The sequence below is a fragment of the Canis lupus genome, chromosome 4 (assembly GCF_003254725.2).
Source record: "Canis lupus dingo isolate Sandy chromosome 4, ASM325472v2, whole genome shotgun sequence".
Taxonomy (NCBI): Eukaryota; Metazoa; Chordata; class Mammalia; order Carnivora; family Canidae; genus Canis; species Canis lupus.
In genome coordinates, this window is record NC_064246.1 from 5,959,214 (window position 1) to 5,986,139 (window position 26,926).

Genomic DNA, 26,926 nt, shown 5'->3' on the forward strand with positions numbered 1-26,926 from the left:
CCTTGTTTCTGTGCCCTTACCTTCTTTTCCTTCTTCTCCTTTTGTCTTTCTGATGCTCTTTCGTTTTCCCATGCTAGTTCCTTCACATCCATATGTCTGTCCATCCATCCACTTTTTAGCCTAATTTTTTTCACTGACCATACCTTTCTTAGGTCTAATGACCCTTTTCTTGTCCCCCAGCATCTATCTGCTCTGATTATTGGTCCCAAAGTCCATTAGGGGGACAATTCCCATTGCTTATAATCTTGACAGAAGGCAATATTCTGAGCCTGCCTCCCACCGCAGCTTCCCACCACCTAAGCCAGGGGCACAAGATTCTCCAACTTTCTAGCATAGCCAGAGGAAGCTCATGTGACCCAGACTGAGCCAATCATTGCCTGTAAATCTTGAGCAAGCAAAGCAAAGACAGAGGACCCAACTGCAGGCTTTCTTCTTAGGTATGTGCTTTGCCATGGGCTCTGCTTCCCAAGTAACAAAGAATGGGAGCCCCATTCATGCCCACTTTTTAGGCCAGGCTATTTGCCCTCCTATGGTGTACATGAATCTTCAGTGCTCTTTAAAAATTACCTTTCTGCATATGATTAAGAGATAGTCTATCTTCTTCTTGTGAACAAGAACCCTGACTTATCAAAGGGAGCCATGGCACTGATTAATTCTTGTGTCCTGTACTTTGATAAGGAGAGTCAACCCAAACCTCTCTCTGAATTCTGGAAACTACTTCCAGATAATTGATGAATGCTGGTCTCTGTGGCCAATGGCCACAACCAGTGGCCGTGTCAGAATGTGAATATCATCCCCTTCCCAGCCCTCTCCTGCACCCACCATATGAGCCATCAACCTCAAACTCCATCACTTCTACCCCTCACTGTGTTCCCCTCTAGCCTGCCTTCTGCTTGCCCTTTCACCTGGCCTAACTCATCACCTTCCTTTCTTCTTGCCTACACAACAGGATGTAGCTTCCAAACCAGGTGATGCTTTCAGCCTCCATTCTTTTTCTGGATAGATTTTCCCAAATGAAGATGTGACTCCATCACTTCCCTTTGCCAACCATGCCAAAAGCTCTTCACCTACATGAGAGAATCTCAAACCTGCTCTTCCAAAGCATCAGACTACTGTAACAGGACACTTTGGTGTGACCATAAAATAACTGATGTCTTCCAATTTGTAGGGGAAAAAAGCCTTAAACTTCACAATAGTGGGAAAGCATAGACAAAGAGCTGATCAGATGGGCTGTGAGTGTCTTTACTGCTAACTTGGCAGGAGCAAAGATATACAGACAGTCTTAAACGATTTTCTGCTTATCCTTTTTTAAATCAAAAAGGTATATCACATCTTGAATTTTAAATAGAATGGGTATCCTAAACCCTCTTCATCATTTAGTTTGCATTCAGCTACTTTCTATAGCCTGGCTAAAGCCTTTATTGAAGATGCCACTTTCTAAAACACCCTCATCTCCTTTTCTAAGGCTGGGTCCTCACGTGAGTGGCATACGAATTCATTTACGGCTTTTCCCTACCGCTTACTATATTAAGGTGGGGTTCTTTATTTTTCCTTTTTCTATGAAACTTGGGGTGATAGAATGTCTTGTTTTGATGTAGTGAACGTATCTGGTGCCAAACATTATAAACCACTGGACTCATGGGAGTTGATGGGAGAAGGGGTAGAGACTATTAAATGCTAAGTGGCAGGTATGGTTATTACAAAAATGCCAGAGTCTATAAGAAGACAGCGACACTGGATGGGACCCAACAGGGGAAGAACCACCTGCTCGCTCACCTCCTGCTCTCCTGTGCTGAGACGTGGGTTTTTATAATGACAGGCATGGACTATAAGACATTCAGCAATGTCACTTTGCTTCCTTTTTACATATAATTATCTAAAGATCAATAATGTTTCTTGAGACAGGTAGCTTTTGTCTTCACTAGGCCAACCTGGGACTCCAAGGAAGCCACAGCAACTAAGAAGGAAGGATTTCCATAAATAGTAATACTAAGAAACTCCTACCTCTTGGTAAGTTGGTAATATTTACCAACACCAAAAATAAATACATAATTAATATTAATTTAGAACTTAAAACGAAGCTAGCATGTAGGAAGATTCAAGAAAATTTTACTCTACTCAAACAATGAGGAAGAGCTAGAAAATCTAAAAATTATAATATTTATTGAGCCTATCAGAAAGCAGAGGTCACAGGGCAAAGACAAACTGAATTCCAAAGAGTGACAAGTGGGGATGAAACACACCATCTGTCTTACCTTTAGCAGAACAGGGAAGAAAGAGGAGGCTTCCATCCCAGTGGGTAAGAAGAAATCAGCTGTTTTTAATGAATTCTTAAAGGCAAAGTGTAAACTAGTATGCCAATTTGCAAGAGTTAACAGTCTCAGACACAGAGGGAGTTTGCACCCACTCACAAGCTCTTACACTGAGCCTCCACCAACTAGCTCACTAGGAGGACTGGGGGCATGGCCAGAGACATCAAGAGCCATTCAGGGTAGCATAGACTTGTGGCACGTGATGGGGCTGCTAGGAGACAGGCATAGCACCCTGTCCACTTCCTCAACCCTGCCCTCCTACAAAGCAAAAGTCTTAAGCCATTGGGCAGCAAACTCTTTTATCCCAGAGCCATAGGGGAAAAAATCTATTGCCTCTGGTGTAGAAATAGGAGCAAAGGCAGCTCATTCTGTTGGTAAAATAGAAAATCACCTTGCCCCCACAATGCAGGTAAAGATCCACTGCTGCTGAAGGAGGGTTAAAATGGAAAACCCAAGAAAACCCAAACTCAGCTAAATTGACTCAACCTCCCACACTAATGGCCTGACAAAAAGATGTGTGCCCATGGGCATGAGTAATATATAACAGTCTACTCTGTGTACATGCTATATCCAGTAGCCAATAGGATATTATGAGACACACAAAAAGGCAAGGGAAACCCCTACCCCTTGTCATGAAACAAAACAATCAATAGAATCATATGCCAAGACTACCAGACATCAGTTCTTTAAAGACAGGAACTTTAACATAACTATGATTAAATGTTAAGGCATCTAGTAAAACAGATAGACAAACATGCATAAATAGATGGGCATTGCAGCAGAGATCTTTCTGGAATACAGTTCTTTCAAATGGACATGAAAATTATGAGGTAAACATAAAGTTTCTAAGAGGCATGATGTGATCCCATTTTTCACATGACTTTCTCATTAGGATGCAAGAAAGATACCTGGATCATTGCAACAAAATATCTGTGCAGATACAGTTTCCTTTAAAAGGACAGGACACAGCTAGATTTTCATTGAAATGGCTTTTGCCTCTGTAGGAAGCTAGCTACTTTTGCATCAGAGTGGAGCATTTTAAAATTAAGTGGGCAGAGCTCCTATATGGGTGGCAAAAATAAATAGTCTACATGCCTGTAATATTCTATTTCATGATCTGGATACAGGAAACATGAGTATATACACTCTGTAAAAATTCATCAAATTGCATACTTACAACTTATATTCGTTTCATTATGCATATTTACTCCAATGAGAATATATTTTAAAAATAGTTCATTAAAATATTTCAAGTAAGAATTTATTTTCTTGTCTAAGGGTAGTTTTCTTTTAAAGCAAATTAAATGCATATGGATTATACAATTCACCAATACAACCCATTTAGCTGACTAGTTATTATTAGGGAAATGTTCTGGAATACATAAGTGGGTTTGTGAAGACTTCTTTTAGGAATAAAAAACGTGGGGTACCTGGGTGGCTCAGTCAGTTGAGCACCTGACTCTTGATTTTCAACTCAGGTCATGATCTCAGGATCGAGGGATTGAGCCCCACATCGGGCTCTGTGCTGGGCATGGAACCTGCTTAAGATTCTCTCTCTCCCTCTCCAGTGGCCCCTCCCCCTTTCTCTCTTTCTCTCTCTCAAAAAAAAATTAAAATTGGAATAAGGGAATAAGGAACTTAAGAGCACAGAAAAGATCTAGTAGCAGATATAATGGAAACACAAGCAGCAAAAATGTCTTAGAAAATTGGGAATGAGACATTGGTCCCTGGGCCATTCACTTTGCTTTGAAATCTCACTCAGGGAAGCTCATATGGGCAGAGACCACTTTTAATTTGAAAGATAAAATATGCACCCATTTAATAGCCTGGACATACCTGAACTCACTTAGCGGAATGCCCTGTATCACCTTTCTCGGCAGCATGTGAAGGAAGTGAATGGCTTACACAATCACGTTCCAAGGGAATAAAGCACTTTATGCTGAACTCGAGACCATTTGTTCCAATGGAGTAGGATGAAAGGAATGAATAGTATCAAAACCACAGATGATCTCTATGTGGTTTCTAAATGTGGTTGGACCCCCACCGTACCCAGGACACCATTCCCTCCAGGCTGGCCCCACCCCTTCTTAGCTCCTCTTCCCCTTTCCTACTCCTGGTCTCTGGCATGCTGTCTCCTGTTTTAGAGTCCTCAGATTAGAATACTTCCCAGTCCCTAGGTTTGGGAAACAAATCTTTTGCTCTACCCCTCTTATGTGAAAAGTGTGGTTGTAAGTACTGAATTTACTTTGTAATTTTTTAATTTAAATATCACAGGCTGATAGACTATATTTTTTCAAATGAACTTCTACTTCGCACCGGCAATCATCTGAAGACTAAAAGTCACAGAGATGATGGTATTCAACATTAAGGCCAAGAATAAGTTGGACTATTTGGAATTAGTGAAAGCATGGGAATTTAAATAAGGAGAAACACTCCAACTTTAGTTTGGGCCACTTCCTTCATAAAAATTCAAAATTAACATGGACAGAACTGGAGCACCTGGGTGGCTCAGTGGTTGAGTGTCTGCCTTTGGCTCAGGGCATGATCCCAGGGTCCTGGGATCGAGTCCAGCATTCCTCTTCTCCCTCTGCCTGTGTCTCTGCCCCTCTCTCTGTGTCTCTCATGAATAAATGAATAAAATCTTTTAAAAATGGACAGAAATTCTAAGCTGGCCAACTGTGCTTTACCATTCTTGTACGTCCTCTATCATCTGGAAGAAAACTAGTAAGTAGAAATAAAATGGCAAGGAATGGTACAGAGAGAAGGTCATACACAATATCCCTTTTATTTTTACTATGGTCTCAGTGTCCTTATTATGTAAACAGCCAAAACCTATGCTTTTCTTTAAGCATACCTTCTTCAGAACTTCCAGTGCAGTAAAGCAGTAGGTAAATCAGTGAATTGAATATGCAAAAAGAGGAGGCAGCATTTCTACAAAAAAGGGAAATGAGATACACTTCTCTTTACAAACATCTAGATGTCTAAAATAGATGGGACTATGTGTAAAAGTTACCTACCCAGCTATTCAGGATTTCAATGAACAGCAACAAGGACTACAAAGGAACCATAGTGCTAATTTTAAGTTGTGATTTCCACGGGTCCTAGATGGTCATCATCCTCCATAAATAACCTGATTCATCCAGGGACCAATGTCTCTCTATGGAGGAGTCTCTCTCCCCAACAACCACTTTTTATACAAAGATTTTTAAATTGAGGTATATATAAGGTACAGCAAAGTACTTGGTGACTTTTTATATGCATGCACACCTTTTGACATGCATAGGCCCTGCCATCCAAACTACCATAGAGAATATTTCCACCAAAAAAATAAAATAAATAAATAAATAAATAAATAAATAAATAAAATTAAATTAAATTAAAAAAAAGAATATTTCCACCATCCCAGGAAGAATGCTCCCTCGTGACCCTTCCCAGCCCACACACCCTACATGTAACCACTCTTCTGACTTTAATCACCACAGATCAATTGTGCTAATTTTCGAACTTTATATAGATGGAATCATATAGTATGTTGGGATAAGAAGCACATAATGATACAATGAATGAATTGTTCTATAGTCCCAATGCCAGCCTTCTAACATCCAGAGCTTCCTGGGTGGAAAACTGTAATACCTTATTTACAGTGAGAGAGAAAATTGAAAGATAATCATAGCTAACTTTGCCCCAAGATTTCAAAGTTAAGTCCTGCTGCAAAGCACAGAAGAAGGGCTGAGTCCTTCTCAGTTCAACACTTGTTAAGATGCTCCCAGGGACAACTCTGTGCATTAGGATCTGCCCGTGGTCGGATAAAGCTCTCCAGATCAGGGGGTGCCGGAGCTTCCTTTATCAATTGTTCTCAAAGGGGCAGCTCCCCAAAGCTGGTTCTGTCAACAGCCTTTCAAACTTTTTCCATTTCTACTCTCCCCTCCAAGAACAGCTTCATGCCAGAGTCTTCTATGGAAAACACCTCCACAAAGCTGCTCACCATAAAGACCCACTGAGATTTCAAGTGGCTACAACAGTGGTGCAATTTCTTTCTCAGGGAACTTATTCAAAGCCTTGTAATCATCTTATGGGAACAACAAAACCCGTGGTAAGTCTCCAGGCCATTCCTTCTATCTGTGAAAGATGTAACCCAAAGACAGGTGCTCTTATGGCCCAAAAGTAATCCTCATATTCTTCAAGGATTTCACTAGAAACCTAGGTTATTATTCTCTTGTTTTTCAGAGCTTTGAAATGCAAACACCACATATACCATGTTTTAGTGTTCAACATAATCAAAGAAGATTTAGTCAGTATATTTTTGGTCAGTGTACCAAATGAAATAAGAAAATGAGGGGTGGAATCAAAAGAGCTCTCTAATCCATGTGTTTCCCTTTCCGGGGACTTAGTATCAGAGTGGAGTTACATAGGCTTTGTCCACTACACCACTACATACTGCAGAGGTGATTCAGACTGGGCTAATTTTCTAGATAGGACACAAATCTGGTTAGCCTCCTAATTTTTTTTTTAACCTCTATAAACATTCATTTGGGAATACATGAGTTCCTCAGCTGTTGGAGAGAAATCTTAGACTCCTCAAAATGTTATGCTGGTAGGGACTGAGGATGTAATCTTGCCAAATCCCTTCATTGAACATAAGAAGTAAGGGATAGCCAGGCTGGATAAGGGACCTGGTCAATGATACCCCGGTTAGGAAATAGAAGAGCCAACGCCAGAATCCAGATGTATCCTCTTGTCTGGTTCTGTTTCTTTACCCTTGTGATAGACTGCTTATCAGCCTATTCTTTACTGTCTCTGTACAAGAGGCTGAAAGCAAGATGCTAACGGGACCAGCTCTCATCTAGGGGTTCAACTAGAGAAGGATGTGCTTTTCCACCAGCATGGCTGCTGGAAGCATTCACTTTCTAGTGGTTGTAGGGCTGAGAGCTCAGTTTTTTGCTGGCTGTTGGCTGGATACTGCCCTCAACTATTAAAGGCCACCTGCAGTTCTTTGCCATTTGGGCCTCCCACTGTTTCACTGAGGCTGGCAAGGGACAGAGAAGGTCTAAAGTCAGTTTCCTGTCTATGCAGCCCTGAAATTCCATCCCAGGGCACGTATCCAACAGATGTGAGTGCTAATATTCATCTGGGACAACTACAAAATGTTCACAGCTCCTCTACAAAGTAGCTGTCATCTCTCCTTCCTTGGTTTTAGCACATGTGCTTCTTCTCACAAGTATGGTCTGAGATTCAAAACCCCACTCTTGCCTTTTGCTCCATACCCTTTCTCTGACCTTGCACATACCTTATTCTGAAACCAATCAATTATTCCCACTCCCAGTGTGATAAATACTTTCTCCACACACTGTAGCATCTGGGCTTTCTCTATTCCATTGCAAATTCCAAAAAGGGTCTCCCTTTTCCCTGTTCTCAAGGAACAGATCTCTTTCTGAACACAGAAACCCTTGTAACTTATCAGATGGCCTCTGAAACTCGTGTGTTCACCTTGAAGACATGAACATTCAGACCCTAAAAGTAGTATTATCCCTGTGTGGTCTGTTCATTAGTCTGTGCTTTCATTTCTCAAGCTACTAAAAGCAATAATGATGCCTTCCTAGGGATCCTACAAGATGAGTTCTGCCAAGAATGGCAAATGGCAATTCTTAATCATCTGTAGTGTGCATGCGGAGCCATGGAAACCAGGAAACTAACTCTCTCTCTTGCTCTTGCCACCAGAGCATCCTTCTCCAGGTAGCAGCTGAAAGAACAATATCCTTGGGATCATCTGTCAAAAAAAAAAAAAAAAAAAAAAAAAAAGGCCTTCTCTCTATGGCCTCACCCTAATCCTTGTGAGCCAAGAGGAAAGACAAAGTGCTCAAGCATAAATGAGAGTTGGTCCAGAGAGGAATAAGATATAACCAGAGATGAGATGCCAGCATTCTTGAGTCTTGCCAGACTCAGCTCTGGAAACACAGTCTGCCCTACAGGCCAATGAATCCTTTGAAAACAGCCTGTTTTGCAAACTCAGATGCAATGCTACCCATCCACTCTCAAAGGCCAGTTGTCCCCGGATTCGAGTATGTTTTTATTTTATAGGGTACAAAGCTAAAGCATTTAGAGAAATGGGCTAGAAATCTAAGTATCTGGAAAAAGTAGGTTTCCTTCATCAAAAGAATTCAGAAACCTGAAACACATCCCACATAGCAAAGAACACGTCTTTTTTTTTTAATTAAAAACCACTTTATTAAGGTATGAGTGACATAGAAAATTCTATACACATTTCATTAATGTATGCCACCTGATAAGTGTGGAGATGGGTATACACCCACAAAACCACCACCACATTCTTTTTCATAAACATAACCAGATGATGAGCACATGTGAGGGACCGTGACGCAGCTGGAGGTGGCAGAGGGAAACCAAAGCAAACACAGCCTTTGTGCCTTAACTTTTTTGGGCTGCTGTAATAGGCTACCACAGATCGAGTGGCTTATAAACAACACAAATGTATTTCTCACAGTCTGGAGGCCATAAGTCTGAGATCAGGTGCCAGTGTGGCTGGGCCCCGAGGAGAGCCCTTCTGAGGGCTCTCATATCCTCACACGGTACAAAGAGAGTGAGCTAGCTCTCTGTCTTCTTCTCATAAAGGCACTTCTCCCATTCTTGAGTGCTCTGCTTCATGAACTAATCACCTCCCGATGGCCCCACATCTCCCTTTGCCCTCCCACTAGGGGTTAGGATTTCCACATGTGAGGCTGGGGAGGGCGGACATGAACATTCAGACCCTAACACTTAGGCTGGGTACAATCTGGAAGGTGGTTCTGAATGCTGAGTGTGCCTGGAAGCTGCCTTTGAACCTTCACCTTCTCTGAGATGACCTGGCCAAGTTCAGAGAATCCTCCCTACTTTCTGGCTAAATTCTGATTCTGATGTGAGTCTAACCCAATCCTTTGAGGCCTGGCCTGTGCTATGCCACTGGCTGGAACAATGACATCTTTTACTTTGAAAATGTTCGTGTTTACAGAAAGGTTGAGAAGACAGTAAAATGAACACACATATACCTATCACTTAGCTTCACCAAATATTAAAATTTTGCCACATTTCAGTCACCTGTCATTGCATCTGCCTGCCTACCCTTGCTTTCGTTGAACTACTTGAAAGTATATTATAGACATAATGATACTTTACGCCTCAATACCACAGTATGTTTTGTTTTATTTTATTTTATTTATTTATTTAGAGAGCAACAATGTGTGTGGCGGGGGGGGGGGGGGGAGGCAGAAAGAGAGGGAGAGAAGCAGACTCTGCTGAGTGCAAAGTATGACATGGGGCTTGATCCCACAACCGGGAGATCATGACCTGAGCTGAAATCAAGAGTCAGATGCTTCACTTACTGAGCCACCTAGGTGCCCCTAAATACCTCAGTGTCTCCTAAGAATAAGGACATTCCCCTGCATAGCCACACTAATATGAAGCTCAAGAAAAATAATAGTCCATAAAATAATTTATAAACAACAGACATTCAAATTTTCCCTAGTGTCTCTAAAATTATTTATATCTATCTGTGGTACTGTGACTTAAAATAAGAAACAGGGGATCCCTGGGTGGCGCAGCGGTTTGGCGCCTGCCTTTGGCCCAGGGCGCGATCCTGGAGACCCGGGATCGAATCCCACGTCAGGCTCCCGGTGCATGGAGCCTGCTTCTCCCTCTGCCTGTGTCTCTGCCTCATTCTCTCTCTCTCTGTGACTATCACAAATAAATAAAAAAAATTAAAAAAAAAAAGAAACATATAACACACCAAAAAAACAGACTTTTTAAAGAATTTATTTATTTATTCATGCGAGACATGGAGAGAGAGGCAGATACATAGGCAGAGGGAGAAGCAGGCTCCCTGTGAGAAGCCTGAGCCAAAGGCAGACGCTCAACCACTGAGCTACCCAGGTGTCCCAAAAACCAGATTCTTAACTATACAGAACTGATAGTTACCAGAGAGGTAGGAATGGGGGATGGGGGAAATAGGGACAAGGGTTGAGAGTACAGTGCACTGAATAAAAGTATAGACCTGTTGATCACTATACTGTAGTTCTAAAACTAACACTGTATGTTAACTACACTGGGATTAAAAAAACAAAAGATATATATATTTGGTTTTTATTGCCATTTCTGGCACAGAGCTCCTGAGACCCTTGGAATTTCCTAAGTGATAGGAACAGTAAAGGTGAAATGAGTCTCTTCTGCTGTTCATTCATTCTTGAGAAGCCCCTCTGGGCCACTCTGAGTTTATGTTAATGAGGTGACTTCTGGAACTCCTCAGGATGGGGGCTGGTTGCCAGGGGACCAACCAAATGTGAGGAGGGGGTTGGAACTTTGAGTCCTTGCCCCTCCAGGGCAAATAAAGGGGATAGATGTTGAACCAAGCACCAATGGCCAATGATTTCACCGCTCGCGCCTCTGTCTTGGGCCTCCACGATCACCCTGGAGGAGGGAGTTTGGAGAGCTTCCAGGCTGGCAGGCACATGGAGGTGCTGGGATGGTGCTGCACCCAGAGAGGGTAGGGGAGCTCTGTGCCCCTTCCCACCTGCCCTGCCCTCTGCATCTTTCCACTGGGCTGCTCCTAAGCTACACCCTCTTAAGATTAACTGATAATCTCATAAGTAACTCCTTTCCTGACTTCTAGGAGCCACTGTAGCAAGTTAATTAAACCTGAGAAGGGAGTTGGGGGAACCTCCAAATCACAGTCAGGAGGTTAGAAGCACCAGTGACAACCTGGACTTGTGACTGGTTTCTGAGGTGGGTACAGTTTCGCAGGATGGAGCCCTTGGCCTGTGGAATCCAATGCTGTCTCCATGCATATAACATTAGAATTGAGTTAAACTGCCAGATATCTAGCTGGTTCTGCAGGATTGTTTCCTATGGAAAAACCTACTATATATTTGGTGACCAGAAATGTCAGAAGTAAAGCACTCTACAGAGAAGTTGCATGTAAAGCAATGGAAAATTAGTGTGTCTTTTTTTTGTTTTGTTTTGTTATATGGTCTTTCCCCCAAAAGCAATACAGACACCTATAGATAAAAAACAAGGCAGTCCCAGGGCACTGCTGCCAGCCTGGAGACAAGACAGCCAAGCCACTACGAGATAACTATTATCTTGTCACATCCTGGCTTCAGGTTAGATTCCAGGCGGCCAAGGGCCCTAGCTGCTTAAGTCACCTCCCTCACCTGCAGGAGCCACATCAACCAAAAAGCAGTAGAGAAATCTAGGACCCCAGGCATCGATTGGAGTAACCTTGGGCCACCTGCTGACCATCAGGGATTAGCAGTTCCAAAGACACACAGCCTTCTGTTGGTGCTCAGACCTCGCGTGCTCAGCATAAAGAAAAAGTGAGTGTCAAAGACAGGCAAGCCAGACAGGGGGAGAGAAGGGAGCACACGATGTCCTCCAACAATCTAAGTGCATCGTGCATCCCTGAATCTTAGATTCATCCACATGAGAGGAGGGAACCAATAGCTCAAGAAGCCGCTGAGCAGAACTCCAGATCTTCACCATCCTTGCGGTCACGTACAATAACAGTCACGGTAATCAGGACATTCGGATTTTTCTTAGTGTATAAAAGTAGAGCCGGCCATTAGAAACATCACTCCCTTCACAGCTACATGAATGCGAGAGTGCTGTGACTTTTAAGCTAAAGAGCCAGGGGAAGAAGTTGTAGAAAAGAATTTCTGTGGACACAGGAATTTTCTCCTGCAGGTACTGGACAAATGACACAGATGGAATGAGCAGAGAGAGCTGGACAGTAATCCCAACTCTTCTGAATTCCAGGCCCCTGTTTCTCTGCTTGGCCCCTACTCAGAGGAAGAAGAATGTCTCAGGTCTCAGGCCAGCTTACTTCAGCGCTGGAAAGAACCAGAATGCCTGAAGCATACAGCATTAAGGGAGAAATGTACCGGGTTAGTGGCTTAATCTCATCAACCCTGTTAAAAAAATCTTGGTTGTTGCATGATTTCATGAAAGAGGGGAAAAAAAGCATTGACTGGCTGGGATACATCAAATAAATGAAATAGAAGAACTCTGATTATGGCTGCAGAGCTCAAGCTTCCAAAAGGACAGAAAAAGAAGTTCACTGTGGCTCACTACCCTGTTATGAACCATTTCTCGTGCCTCGTGCATTTCTCGTGCAATATCATGTATATAATACAGAGCTTAGTGTAAGGCTGCTCAATACTGATCCCAAATACCCCAAGGCACTTAGGGTATGGGTTATTAAGGTTAGGGAAACACCAAAAAGACGCATGTAGTAAGATGGCCCAAAGACAAGGAGAGTATGGGACTTTACAGATTGGTAAGTGTCTATCTTATCTCCCCACTGTATAATTTTCCAGAAAACTGTAACTACACCACCCATTTATGTTTATGTTAGAGATATGTATATATTTGCTGCCCTTTAGAAGCAGTGAACTATCTGATGTCCGAATGAGTGAATGGATGCAGGACCGGGTGGATGGGGGGTTGGGCTAGGGGTGGGGGGTGGATAGATACATATTCACGGTGAGTTCAATTGTTTGATCTGTTTGCAAACCATTCACAAATAAATGCCTTTGTGAGCAGTGTTTGAAATCCTATGCAGCGGTTTTCTGAAGCCTCTGCCCGGTCCATGGGCATCTCAGGAGGGAGTAGGTGGCAGTGGGGTCTAGTTTGAAAGTGACCCTTCCTCCACCTTTCAGCCACCACACTGAAAGTCCTCAATATCATCCGAGAGAATCCCAAGATACAAGGCAGGTTACAGAGACAACAAGCACAATTACAGAGACACCAGTACCAAGTCTTCCTAATGTTTTCTAGAACAAATTCTAATTCCATAATTTTATTTACACATAACTGAAAACATACGCACCACATAAAATCAGATAAACACATAAAAGCTTTTGCATGTTAAATATTTAATAAAGCAAAATGCTGACTTAAAGTCAAAGAGTTTGGATGAGCCCTTGAAATCTGCTGCTCTGGATTATAGCATTTAAATAGTCTTCAAACTATTTTCTTCTTTAAAACGAAATGTACAGAGGTAGGGATTTCGAGTCCTTCCTAGGTACTGCACTCTGGTGTAATGCATTGCTCAATGAATAGTGTTTCTTCAACTCCCACATGCACATGGCATGAGAACATTGCAGAAAACCCAAGTGTTTTGTACCTCGCATTGTAATTATATTCATTTTTTTAAGAAGAGGACATCTTAATATACATTCATTGAACCTGAGCAGACTCAATTTTCTAAGAAGAAAAATAAGGAAGCAAAGTCCATCAAGAATCATCTCTCTTGGGCAGCCCCGGTGGTGCAGCAGTTTGGTGCCGCCTGCGGCCTGGGGTGTGATCCTGGAGACCCGGGATCGAGTCCCGCATCGGGCTCCCTGCATGGAGCCTGCTTCTCCCTCTGCCTCTCTGTCTCTATGAATAAATAAATAAAATCTAAAAAAAAAAAAAAATCATCTCTCTTCTCACCCTTGTGGATAAAGCTTTGAGGACATACCCAAATTTTTATTATACAACGCTGTTGCAAAGTAGATGATGAAAAAAGATAAAAATAATTTCCTAATAGATTCTTAGCTAGTCACGTATGGTAGATGATACATAGCAGCCTGACAGGCAGAAAATTTGAATGTCACAGAAAACATTTGTCAAAACTTGAACAGTGCTCTGAGAAGTTCCGTTGAATCTCTCGGTCTCAGGAGTTCAAAATAGCCTCTCTTCCACACTGCAAATCACCTGAGAGGAGCAATTTATTCCCTATAATTCCTAATGCTGTCATAAGTTAAGGCTACCTCAAGCTACATAAAAGTGTGTGCCCATGTCCTAGGCAACTGTTCAAGGTCTTGTCACTGTCAGTAACGGAAAGAATTTACCATGTTCCTAATTGGACAAGCTCCTTTCTAGGCTCAGCAATAAGGTAAGGAAACAAAACTGGTCTATTACTCTATTGATCAATGCACACTTACCATTGAACTAAAAGACATCATGTAAAAAAAAATCAAAAAACAAATCTTCTCCATCCCCTTAACACAGGATAAGTAAACAATCCAGCTGAGGTTACTGAGTGCCTCTTTCTGAAGCTCTCCAGTGGCGGAGGCTCCATAATCTTTTTTATCTCAGCAGTCAGGACATGATTTCTTATTTCTAATGGAAAATTCTTTGATATGTATATCCAACGGAAAATTCTTTAGTATGGGCCTGACTAGAAGTCGCTCAGAAATATTATTCAGATGGGAGTCTGCAGTTTCAGGGAACAAAACTCAGCTTATGTTCACTTAGCACGAGGGGCTATTTACCACAGTGGTGTCTCCTGGAGCTCAGAGAATGAGCTGCATCACGACCCTGACCTAAGAGGGAAAGAGCACCCAGCAGGGAGTCCTGAAAATCACCACAGGTCCCTCTGGGTCACTCTGCACACCTGCCTGACTCTTCTATGTAGATCAGCCTTCTCTGCCTGCCATCCACACAGAAGCCAAAAGAGACCCTTCATAGCATCTCCTCCACTTGAAAGACCACCCTAAACTAGACTATAACCTTCAGATTTTAAGGTGGAATTCCAAGAGGGAAACACTGATTGAGTCAGTATGTGTCAAGAGTCCATGCCAATCTAATCCGTGGTGCCCAGGACGCAGGTGATACAAGTCTGGCTGCTAAGAGCCCACCCACAGGATGTGGTGCCAGACAGTGAAGGGCACCATGGAGAGCTAGGAAGACTGTTCCCAAAGGTGTCAACTCCAACTGTTCTCATAAAGATATGTTATGGGCCTGTTTCACCTCTCCCTCCCCTGAAAATTGACTCTTGCCTTTAGAACACATTTTCAATTCCCACTGATCCATTTCTCTTCTTCCCTGGGCTCTGTTCATTTTTCCATATCATTTTTTAACATGAGCTTATCAAAACTATACTAAACATGCTGAGAGGACGTTGGCTAACGTAAGCCAGAGGAGTGAGACTGCTTGTCAGTGTTTTCAGCTGAGTCAAGGTGAAGAGCCAGGACGGTGAGCAATGGAAGGCTCATTTCTTGACAGAGAAATGCAATCAGAAGTGCTCTATTCAGGATAATTCTGGAATACCCCACAGCACAGAAATGTAGATATATATATCAGCCGTGTGTGTGTATATGTGTGTACGAGACCTTCCATTGATACATTTAGCAAACATTTACTGCTTTAGGTGCCAAAGATACTCTGTTATTGGGGACTGGAGTCAGTCTAGGTACCAAGAGCCACACTGAGGACTAGAGATGCAGCCATGAGCCCTGCCCCCACAGGGCTCACCATCTGTCAGTTTCTGCCACACGCCTGAACCAGCCATGACAACACGTATATGAAGGGGCAGCACTGTGGAGCCCCTGGCAAGAATACTTCACCAGATTGAGATGGTCAGGCTCCCTGGAAGAAGTGACACTTAGCCTGGGAACTGAGTGGGTAAGGGGACAGGCATCAGTGGCCCTCCTGATGACACACATCACATGAATGGAGCATAATGCACTGGAGTCAGTTTCTGCTAGCAGACCAATTTCATCTTTGGCACTCACAAGTGGCTACAGCCAAGCCGTATTACCTTCCAGGGGTGGTGCCTGCACATTTCTGTGCATATGCCACTCATCTGCATGGAAGGCAAACTTCCCCTCTATCCATTTCCTGTGGCTTATTCCCCCTCCAGCTACTGAACCACACTCCCCACTGTGAGAAAGGACTCTCAAAGTACTCCTAAGCCTGTCTTCATCTTGTGTCAGCTAGCTTCAGGTTTCACTCTCTCCCTCTAGTCTGGAAGACCCAGGGGTGAGGACTATGTCACCTCTCTCTAGATTCCAGCACACACGCTAAGTGCTCAAAAAGTTTGGCGAATGAATAAATGAAAATAGAGGATTATTTAATATGCCAGGCAAAGGGCCAAATGCTGTATATACATTATTTCATTTACTCCTCATACAACCCTTCAAGAATGGTGACATTATCATTCCTCCATTTTATAGACAAGAAAAGAGAGGCTCACAGAGGTAAGTGACTTGCCAGCAGTGACAGGGCTCCAAAGGGATAAAGCCAGGATATGAAGGCAGCTGCCTGAAATCCATTTCATCTGCTTCTCCCAAGAACATGGGATATTGAGGCTGCCCTGCCTGCACTCAGGGCTACAATTCAAATGAGCAGCCTTATCGACACTGGGTAAAAATGCTTATCAGAGCCCAATGGCTCATCCACATGTTTATTAATTTTTTAACTCAACTAACCTGAATTTTTTCAGCTGCTTAAGGAATGGACAAATGTTCACTACTGATGTTTTAGATTGAGTGCCCTGCAAATAGAACCAGGAGAGATTTCTGAAGAACAATGACAAATCTCCTTGCTCTGGCTCTGCTTCCCTGGAGGTGAGAACATGAACCATGTGCCCTTCACAACCAGATGCAAAGGGTTAATACAACTCCCCCATCTATGACTGAATCATAGTGGGGAGCACTGCGTTTCCCTAAAAGATAACAGTTCTGCTCTTTAATTCTTCCGAATCTCAGAAAACCATTTACTACATTGTTAACACATATTCGTATTCAGGAATAAACTGGACTCTCTGAAACGTGAGAAAATGTTATTTATGCTCGCTGCTCACTGCAACCCACCCCTGCCACCTCCAACTTTTCCTTTCCTTTAAAAATCTTTTCGATCTAGTATTTCAATATGCCAGGCTCCCAATCTAGGATAAACGTTTACAACCAAATTATAAATCTCTTACAAGTGGGTCATTTCTGAATTGCTGACCTGACCTTTACTATTTTGGGAGGACCTAAAAGAAGTTGCTCACCATGAGTTCAATTATACTATGAGCCACCGTTCCAGTTCTTGCTGGTAACGTCAGCAACCTATACTCACAGGTTCTGGCTGAAATAGCACACAGAGTAGAAAGATGGTTTTTCTCCACCAGCTACTTCCTCTTACCTCACAAACCCTTTCTGACATTTTCAACCTGGAGGATCCCAAAACATGAGACTGCGTCATTACCAGGAGACTTATTTGGTGACCTCTTTCCCAGCTTGCACTATAAAACCTCCACCCCACTAGATGGATGGTTTTGCTCAGTAATTCCCGTGTGCCCAACTTTGGCTCAACTTGCCAACTGCAGGCCGGAGCGGGCTAGACATGGAAGGGGGGGTCATTTGGGACTAGCCCACCCTCCTCTCTACAAATGACTTAAAACTAAACCCATCAGCATTGTTTCCAAAAAATAAAATCATCTTTATCTGGACGTGCCAGCACCATGTGATATTAATAAATCTGCTCAAAAGACAGTTGTACCTCATTTTAAGCAATAAACATGATCACACACCCCTGACTAACTTATTCCTAAAAAGTTGCTTTACTAGAAAAATATTCAAGAACTCACTACTTGAATCCACCCATAGGGAAATCTTTTAAAAAGTACATCCCTGCTAACTGTAAACAGTGTATCCATTTCTTAGATGCATGCATTTGTTGGGTCTATGCTTCTTGACAAAGGCACATCTGTGCACATCTGTGCAGTGAGTCTCCTCTCTCATCACTGATCACTGTATTCTGGCATTTAGTAAGTGCTCCAGAAAAGTTTGTTAAATGAGTAAATGAAAATAAGGAGTAAGTGAAAATAAGCATTTATAAATGCCCTTCATCCTGCATAAGAGTCTCCATCTGGGATCCGTAAAGTAGGTTACTTCAATCATCTCTCTGCCAAAATGCCACTGGTCCCCATTGTGTCAGGTCCAGCTACCATTATACTGATGGTTTATTCCTGATTTTTGTTCCCCACTCCTCCCTAAGTGGTCTACACCAGAAAGAGGAGAAAACAAGGGGGCAGCAGAGGATACTCCAGTTGGTCATTTCTCTCCCACAGTTATACAAGATGGGAGGGGAAAGGAAGCCATTGAGAGACACCATGCACCTATGCACATTGTTTTGAATTTGAAAGTACTTTCTACAGGGTATCAATATCTGGTGAATGGGTACCAAATCATGTCAGCTGAAAAGGCAACAGGCTCTTTCAGAAGGTTGTTTATTCTAACCAAGCCCATCACAAAAACCTAAGAAGTGGTCCAGGAGGAAGGAAGACAGGAGGTCAGGAATCCGGAAGGCAGGCTTTTCAAGCTGGCACTACTGGTCAACAGAAGAGTTCACTTGGAGCATACATTTGGCATTGGGTTACCAGGGTTTCTTATCTAAAGGTACACTCCCAAGGGACGCGTGGTGTTGTCTGGAAACATTTTCCATTGTCGCAATGCAGGGGGACTGGCCCTGGAGTGCCAGAGGCCAGGGACACTGCTTTGCTCCCTACAATGCACAGGACAGCCCCCACGGATAAAGAATTATTCAGTACAAAATGTCAATAGCGTCAAGCTTGGGAAACCCTGGGCAAAACCAAAGCATGCCATCAGGAATTCTGGTCTAGTCTAGTTCTCTCTCCTGGAGGTCAGTATCTCAGACAGTATTCACTCACTCACTCACTCACTCACTCAACAAACATTTACTAAGCAACTGCTGTGGACCACCTGTTCTTTGGGCTCTGGATCCACTCACAGCTAGGAATCCAAGAAATCCCCCAAGAATACTGCCCAGCAGTGTGGTTCTGAAACATGGAATGTGGAGTTTGGAGGACTTAAACCACTGATAAGAGAACAGCTTGACCCCTCCGGCTTGCTGGTTTCTACTTTAATTCTCGGCTGACTGCTCCACGCACACCAACCCTCTCAGACCCAGTGGCCTTTAGGAGTTTTTTTTTTTTTTTTTTTCCAACAATTCCTTACAATAAGTCCCTTGTCTGGCTGGAAACTTGTTCATCTCATTGATTGGGTAGGAATTACTGAGCAAAGGTCATTTCTGCACCATTGACAATTACCTCATTTACCTTAGCCACCCAAAATAAAGACCAAAAATGAAGAATGAATACATGGTTATTCTAGTAATGTTTGCTGCTACCAAGGGAGCTCACTTGCACCTGTCAAATAGAAATCCTCACTGGCGTCTCCTTCAGTAGAGACACAGAAAAGCCACTTTGAAAAATGGTCGAAAGGTGACCTAATAAAACCAAGGATTAGGCGTGCAGCAGCCCACAGCCTGCTCTGCAGACCATAAGAATAATATTTATTCTGAAATCATCATGTCTCCCAGCTTGCTCAGTATGATTAGTAACCAACAACAGAAGAACTGATACTAACATATAGACAAGCCTCTTTTCTTTCTGCTCTGACAGAAATAGCAAACAGCCAAAGGACAGCCCTAAAATGTCTTTGACTATATTAATAAAACATTAGCTTCTCTAAATTTAAACTTAAAATCTAATTAATTCATCAAAATGTCAGTTGTCACCTAAAGCATTTTAGAAAAAAGGAGCTACACTGGAATAAAGAAGAATCTTCATAGGAATAAGAAAGAGGGGAGTGAGCTGACTTTACTCAATCACAATGATCTCTGTAGCCTTGTCTGTTAATATTAACATTATTCCTTCAACAACGAAGCTTCAGAGAGAGGATATTTAAGAATCTACTGGTGGTACAAGAAACTCATTTTCCATATGGCCTGTCTCCTGTCTTAATTATGAAGTGTGCTTGTACCAAACACAGTCATCACTGCTGTGGCTCCCTGCCTCCCTGCAAAGTCACAATCCCTGGTGAAATTTCTACAAAGCACATGGGGCTAGGTCGCAAATAAAATTACAATGATAAATTTTTGCTGATTTTAGGGACTAGATGATTCCACGAAGGCTGTAATTTACACCATCGTCTAAGTAATACTTGTTAAGAAAGCAAAGAATGGAACTAAGAAATCTAGGAAATTTGTGAGAGAAATTCAGCAAGCAGAAAAAGGAGCTGTCCTATCTTCACCTATAAGAGAAATGGTTTCCAATGGGTTTGCATTATTTTTGTACTGTTTCATTCTATGCCCAGTATTCTGCTGAAAAGAGAACTTGGTCCCTTGTGTTCCTTCTGGGATCCAAAGCCAATTTATTAGCTACAATTTTAGCAGCAGAAGAGATGAGAGGAGACACAGATAACCTTTTAAAGGTTTATAGAGTTAAATAAAATCACCACAGTCCCTTAAAAACAAGTAATGGCATGAAAACAAAACATTAAAATCCTATACCTGCAAATACCTTAAAAGTAACCAGCTAATTGCTAGCATACAGCTGACCTCTGGCTTGGAATCAAGGGTTTTGGAGAAAATGAGACATATTTTTAGAGCTGAATACGACTAATTCACAAAAGCCTGACTTTTTTTTTTTCCTAAGGGCCAATAAACTGTTTCAATTTCAAGCAACGAAGGGGGAAAACGTCTCAAAATCATTAAGCTGTTAGTCTTTACTACACATGGAACGAGGCAATACTCCTTTCTTCACTGGGGTGGTAAACGGCAATGTTTCTGCTATGCCAGACGACAGGGATGGGGCCACCTAAGAATTACGGTTTTACAGTTAAAGGTACCTGGAGTTGGTTGTGGCCAACTTCTTCCTTCCAAGTGAGAGAAACAAATGCCCATCCAATCAGCCCTGCCGGCACAGGTACGATCTGTACAACCGATCCCAGCACTGCCAAAGCCATCAGCTGGGGCCCACTGGCAGAGAAAAGTTTCAGCTGCTCCACCTGGCACCAACCGTTTATCTCTCAGGGACCACATGCCATTATCTAGAATGATCCAGACAGAACCTCTACACCAAGGACAGATAAAGACAGGAGGCAAAGGGAGCCAAGGGGTTTAACATCAAGGCCCCAGAATCCTCCCCTATCATCAGGGCCAGGAGACAACGGGAAGAGTTAAAATCCAGGCCCGCAGTCTGCAGTCTCTGAGCCAGCTGAGCCCCACCCGGGGCGATAACACTTCGGATGGGGGGGGGGGGGGCACAGTGCAGGGGACACAGAGCTTCCAGTCTGTCTCCCCACCGCGACACCTGAGGAGCGAGGGGATTAGAGCAGAGGGGCCTGTGTGGGAAGGGGAGGCGCGTGAGAGAACGGATCGGAGATTCCCAAAGGTCCTGGAGAACTCCGCTTCCGGGCTCCCCTAGAAGTTGCAAAGCTGGTTCTGTGTCTGCGGGCAGGGCGGCCGCCCCGACGGAGGGCGGGGGAGACGAGGCGGACGTGGGATCTTACTTTTGTAGCTCGCTGCCCAGGGCTGGTAGCCGTAGTAGCCGGTGATGCGCAGGATCCGCTCCTCGATGGACGTGAGCCCCAGCGGCCCGCTGCTGAGGTCCTCCACGGAGCGCGACCATTTCAGATCCTCCTTGATGGCCTCGTCCACCACCAGGTACTTGAGCTGCCGGAGCTGGGGGCTGATGTCCGACAGTCTCCGGGGGCTGACGTCCGGTGACCTCCTCATGCCACTGAGGCCGCGCGCGGGCAGGTGGGCGGGGAGGGAGAGAAGGGGGTGCCGGTGAGGGGCAGATTCCAGGGCGAGCCAGGGCGCCGCAGGGCGGGTGCGGCCGCAGGGCAGGTGCCGCCGCAGGGCAGGTGCGGCCGCAGGGCAGGTGCCGCCGCAGGGCCGGCGCCCTCCCCTCCGCTCCCCTCCGCTCCCCTCCGCTCCCCGCCCCGCCCCGCCCCGCCCGCCGCGGGCCACTCACCGCGGCGACCCCGGCAGCCTCGGCGTCGGGTCCCGTGTCCCGCTCGCGGCCCCGGGAGCCTCGGGGCAGCGCCGATCGGGGCGACGGAGGGGACGCCCGAAACTTCCCGAGCAGCTCCGCCGCGCGCCGCCCCTGCCCGGGCCCCAGGCCGCCCGCCGCCCGCCGCCCGCCCGCCGCGCCCCCGAACCCGGGCGCTACTCACGCGGCGATGCTTTTGCCCCTGGGCGCGCCGCCGGGAAACTCTCGGATCCCCATGGGCAGCGGCAGCCTGGCTCCGGGCGCCCCCAGACTTGAGGCGGAGGGGCCGCGCGGGCCCGAGCCGCCCGCAGCCGCGGCCCCGGCGAGGTGGGCGCGCTGCCCGCCCCCCGCCGCCCCCCGCCGCCCCCCGCCGCCCCCCGCCGCCCGTGCGCGCCCGCAGCGCCGGCCCCGAGCGCCTCCCCCGCGGCAGGCGGCGCGACGCGGGCGCGGCGGCTCCCCGGCTCCCGGCTCCCGGCTCCCCGGCTCCAGCCGGTCCGCGGCGCTCGCTGCAGCCGCCGGCGGCCGGGGCGGGGCGGGGCGGGCCGGGCCCCTCGCTGTCGCCGCCGCCGCCGCCGCCGCCCCAGCACACGCGGGCGCGGGAGCCGCGGCCCCCGGGAGAGCGCCCAGAGCTGCGTGCGCTCTCGAGGCACCCGGGCGGCGGGAGGCGCTCGGCCCGGAGCGCCGCAGCCAGGCGGGGGCGCTGCTGCCCCCTTCGCGCTGCCGGCTGTGCGCGGGGCTCGGGACCCCGCGGCAGCGCTCCGGGCCCGGGCTCGGGGCGCGCTGCTTCTGCTGCTTCTGCTGCTGCTGCTGCTGCTCCTCCTCCCCCTCCTCCCCCCCTCCTCCCCCTCTTCCTCCTCCTCCCCCTCCTCCCCCTCCTCCTCCCCGCGCCCTCCCGCGACTTGTCGGGTCACTCTGCTCCCGGCTCCATCAATCACTTTCTCCCTCTAGCTCCTTCTCGTTCTAAAACAATAGGCAAAACTACTTGCAGAAACAGAAACCTGGTTCCGTGTGCACGAAAACGCTGCTCCAGACAGATGCCAAATGAAAAGTAGCGTCTCCTCGGCCAAGCCGAGCCCCGGGTGGTGAAAACGAAGTATTGCGCTGTGGGGCTAGTTCAGTGGGGCCCGGCCCTCAGAGGGCTTGCCTTCTCGTCGATGACGACGCAACCACTAAATCAGGTCTGTCTCCTTAGATTTCCATTTTACTTGGCCTCTATCCGTTTTTCTGTCCGCAAGCCATTCCCTCCAGAACACCTCAATACTTTCTTATTTTTCTGTTACAGAAAACAACATAGGCTCATTGGGGGAAATTTTAAAAAATAAAGAAACGTGTAAAGAAAATACTCATCGTCCAGCTAAAGATGACTGCTTTGAATTATAAGTGTATTCCCTTCCACTCTTTTTTACCCGTATAAAATACATTTTTCGCAAAATCAGAATCCAATTGTACACACTATTTATTGTATAATGTTTTATACTAAAATTCTGTTGTGTCTCCGCAAACTAGGAATAGAAGGGAACTTCCCTAAATTAGTAAAGGACATCTACAGAAGCCGACAGCCAATACCGGATTTCACGGAAAGGAACTTCCTGAGTAAGATCAGGAGAAAGGCAAGGATGTCTCTTCCCACTACTCCTTTTCAGTATAGACTGCAAGTCCAACTAATATAATCTGTAAGAAAAGAGAATGAAAGAGTGTATCTTTTGGGAAGGAGGAAATAAAACTGTCTTTGTTCACAGGTGACATGATCATCTATGGAGAGAATTTAAAGCAACTGAACAAAAATTAACCTGGAACAAGCCTTGGTTATAGCAAGTTTGTCTGATACAAGATTAATGTACAAAAGTCAATCTACTTTCTACATACCAACAATGAACAATTGGAATTTAATATTTAAAACATAATATCACCGACTTTAGCACACAGAAGTGAAATACTTAGGCATCAATATAATATGTGCAAGATACATATGAGGAAAATTGCAAAGCTCTGATGAAAACAATCAAAGAAGACCTAAATGCAAGATATCTCATGGTCATTGGCAAGAATACCCAATATTAAGATGTCCGTCCTTCCCAACTTGATGTACTGATTCAAAGTTATCCCAACCAGTCTCTCTGCAAGTTATTTTGTGGTTATCAGCAAACTGATTCTAAATTGGGCAAATTCTCATCTGAGCAAAAGACCCAGATTAGCCAACAAAGTAGTGAAGAACAAAATTGGAGGGCTGACAGTACCCAACTTCAGGACTTACTATAAAGCAACAGTAAATGATACCATGTGGGATTGGTGAAAGAATGGACAGAGGGATAAGTGGAACAACATAGAGAACTCAGAAACAGACTCATATAAATGCAAGCAAGTCATCTTTTACAAAAGAGCAAAGTCAATTTAATGGAGAATGGATAATGTTTCAACAAATGATGCTGAAGCAGCTGGACATCTGGATGAAAAATTATGATCAGAAGCCTAAATATAAATTGAAAATACATAAAAATTATTAGAAAATAACATCAGAGAACATCTAGACAACCTTTGGTTTGGTGATGACTTTTTAAGATTTTATTTATATATTTATTTATTTGAGAGAGAGAGGGCAGAGTGAGTGACAGAGAACAGGAGTGGGGGGAGGGGCTGAGGGAAAGGGAAGGGGAGAAGCAGACTCCCCGCTGAGCAGGGACCTGGATGCTGGGCTCCATCCCAGGACGCTGTGATCATGACCTGAGCCGAAGGCAGACACTCAACCAACGGAGCCATCCAGGCACCTCTGGTGAAGACTTTCAACACAAAATCAAAAGCACGATCCATGAAAAAGTGCTGATAATTTAGACTTCATTAAAATTGCAAACTGCTCTCCAAAAGACATAGTCAAGAGAATGAAATGACAATTCACAGAATGACAGAGAATCTGCAAAAGCCATATCTGATAAAGGACTATTATCCAAAATAAGAATACTCAAAACTCAACAATATGAAAATGAACAACCCAATTTAAAAATTGGCAAAATATCTTAACATACATGTCACCCAAGATGATATACAGATGGCCGATAAGCTTGTGAAAAGATTCTCAACATATGTCATCACGCAATTACAATTTAAGACAATGAGTGAGATACCACGGCACACCTGCTAGAATGGACAGAGTCCAAAACTCTGACACCATCAAATGCTGTTGAGAATATGGAGCAATAGGCTACTCTCCTGTTCACTGATGGTGGAAACGCAAAAGTTTTGCAGTTTCTTACAAAACTTACAAAACCAAATATACTCCAGCAAACTCATGCTTTGGTGCTTTTGTAAATTAGGTTGAAAATAGATGTCCACACAAAACCTGCACACAAAAAAATCATCATTATTAATAATTGCCAAAACATGGAAGCAACAAAGATGTCCTTCAATAGGCAAACAGTATGATACATTTGTACAAAGGTACATTAATGAGCTTTCAAGTCATGAAAAGACAGGGAGGAACCTTACATGTATATGGTCAAGTGAAAGAAGCCAACCCAAAAGGTGATATACTATATGATTCCCACCAAATGACAGCTACGGAGACAGTAGAAAGATCAGTGGCCACCAGGGGTTCCTGGTAAGGGGAGTAGTGGTAGGAAGGGAGGGATGAATGAGTGTGCACAAGTTGGGGGGTGGATTTTTAAGTCAGTGAAACTATGAGTGATATTATAATGGTGGATACATGCCATTTTAATATCATTATAATAATTTGTCAAAATCTATAGATTGTGCGACACCAAGAATGAACCCTAGTGTGAACTATGGACTATAGTGGTTAATGATGTATGTAACAAGCATACTACAATCATGCAGGATGTTGATGCTGGTGGGGAGGCTGTGTGTGTATGTGGGGGTGGCAGGGATTTGGGAACTCTGTATTTCTTCCTTAATTTTGTTGTGAACCTAAAATTGCTCTAAAAAAAAGTTTATTCATTTAAAAATTATGCAGCTTTCCAGTATCACAATATTTTCTAAAATATTACTTTCACCGTACACACATTTTTATGGCTGTTATGACCATAAAAGTAACAAAGCCATTGTAAGAAAAAAAGCAACAAGAAATACCTAGGTATATAAATAAAAACTTAACATCCTCCATAACTGTACACATAATTGTACATAATTTTTAACCTTTCTTTTGTGAAAGCATTAGGAACAACATGTTTCTCTGTCTCTCTCTCTCTCTGTCTCTCTCTCTCTCTCCATGAGCATGTGTGTATATTTTCTTTTTAATGCCTTCTTCTGGGGCAGCCCGGGTGGCTCAGTGGTTTAGCACCACCTTCAGCCCAGGGTGTGATCCTGGAGACCCGGGATCAAGTCCCGTGTCAGGCTCCCTGCTTCTCCCTCTGCCTGTGTCTCTGTCTCTGTCTCTCTCTCTCTCTCTCTCACGAATAAATAAAAATCTTTAAAAAAATAATAATCCCTTCTTCTTTGGGACGAATCTTTTTTCCCAGTAACTGAAATATCTCATCTTAAGCCAGTCTTGGACTGCCATGAAAAACACTTCAACTGGTATTTCTAGAGTATCCTCCGAGGACCGCTTAAAGTCAAAATCACTCAAGACAGTTGTTTAAAAATGCTGACTCTGAATCATTTCTCAGTGTGGGCATGGGAACTCTCTCATTTCACTGAAATCCCCAGGTGGACACCCTCTGCACACTTTGCACACCAAGAACCAATCATGTAAACAATGCTTGAGGTTTTGTGAACTTTGAATCCCCCACCTTACTTTTACAGACACATTTACTGAACTCAAGGGAAGTTCTGGGCATAGTCAGAAGAGGACAGAGGCCACTCCCCATTTAATCATCACATTCTAGCTGCTGTAAATCAAGGCAAGATCTTTAACCTTTCTAAGGCTCCGCTCCTGTATCTGTGTAAAGGAGATGATCCTTCCAAGCTTCCTGCGAAGACAGAATGAGTTAAAACATGTGAAGTACTTAGAATAGAATAGGGCCTCACACGTGGTGAGGGCCGGTACTTAATAGATATGAGCTATTAT

At 44.4% G+C, this 26,926-nt stretch overlaps 1 protein-coding gene and 1 long non-coding RNA gene across 4 annotated transcripts in view; one reads left to right on the forward strand and one right to left on the reverse strand.

Annotated features, from left to right (window-relative positions):
* SLC35F3 (solute carrier family 35 member F3) overlaps positions 1-22,244 on the reverse strand; it is a 389,956-nt gene extending 367,712 nt beyond the window's left edge. Inside the window, exons 1-2 of one of the 2 annotated variants that reach the window (XM_025448463.3) lie at positions 22,094-22,244; positions 21,425-21,654 (exon numbers count right to left, since the gene is read on the reverse strand). In XM_025448463.3, coding sequence (XP_025304248.3) covers positions 21,425-21,654; positions 22,094-22,146 — 283 coding nt within the window. In that variant the 5' untranslated portion in view covers positions 22,147-22,244. The remainder of the gene's footprint in view (positions 1-21,424; positions 21,655-22,093) is intronic. The other variant, XM_035714944.2, reaches the window with a different exon arrangement.
* Positions 18,330-26,344, forward strand: LOC112660769 (uncharacterized). 2 transcript variants are annotated; one of them, XR_003137199.3, is made up of 3 exons: positions 18,330-21,578; positions 22,882-23,087; positions 23,192-26,344. It is a non-coding gene; the product is annotated as an uncharacterized LOC112660769 (long non-coding RNA). The 2 variants fall into 2 exon arrangements; XR_004814863.2 differs by having other exon boundaries at positions 22,882-26,344.
* Positions 26,345-26,926: the final 582 nt, after the last annotated feature.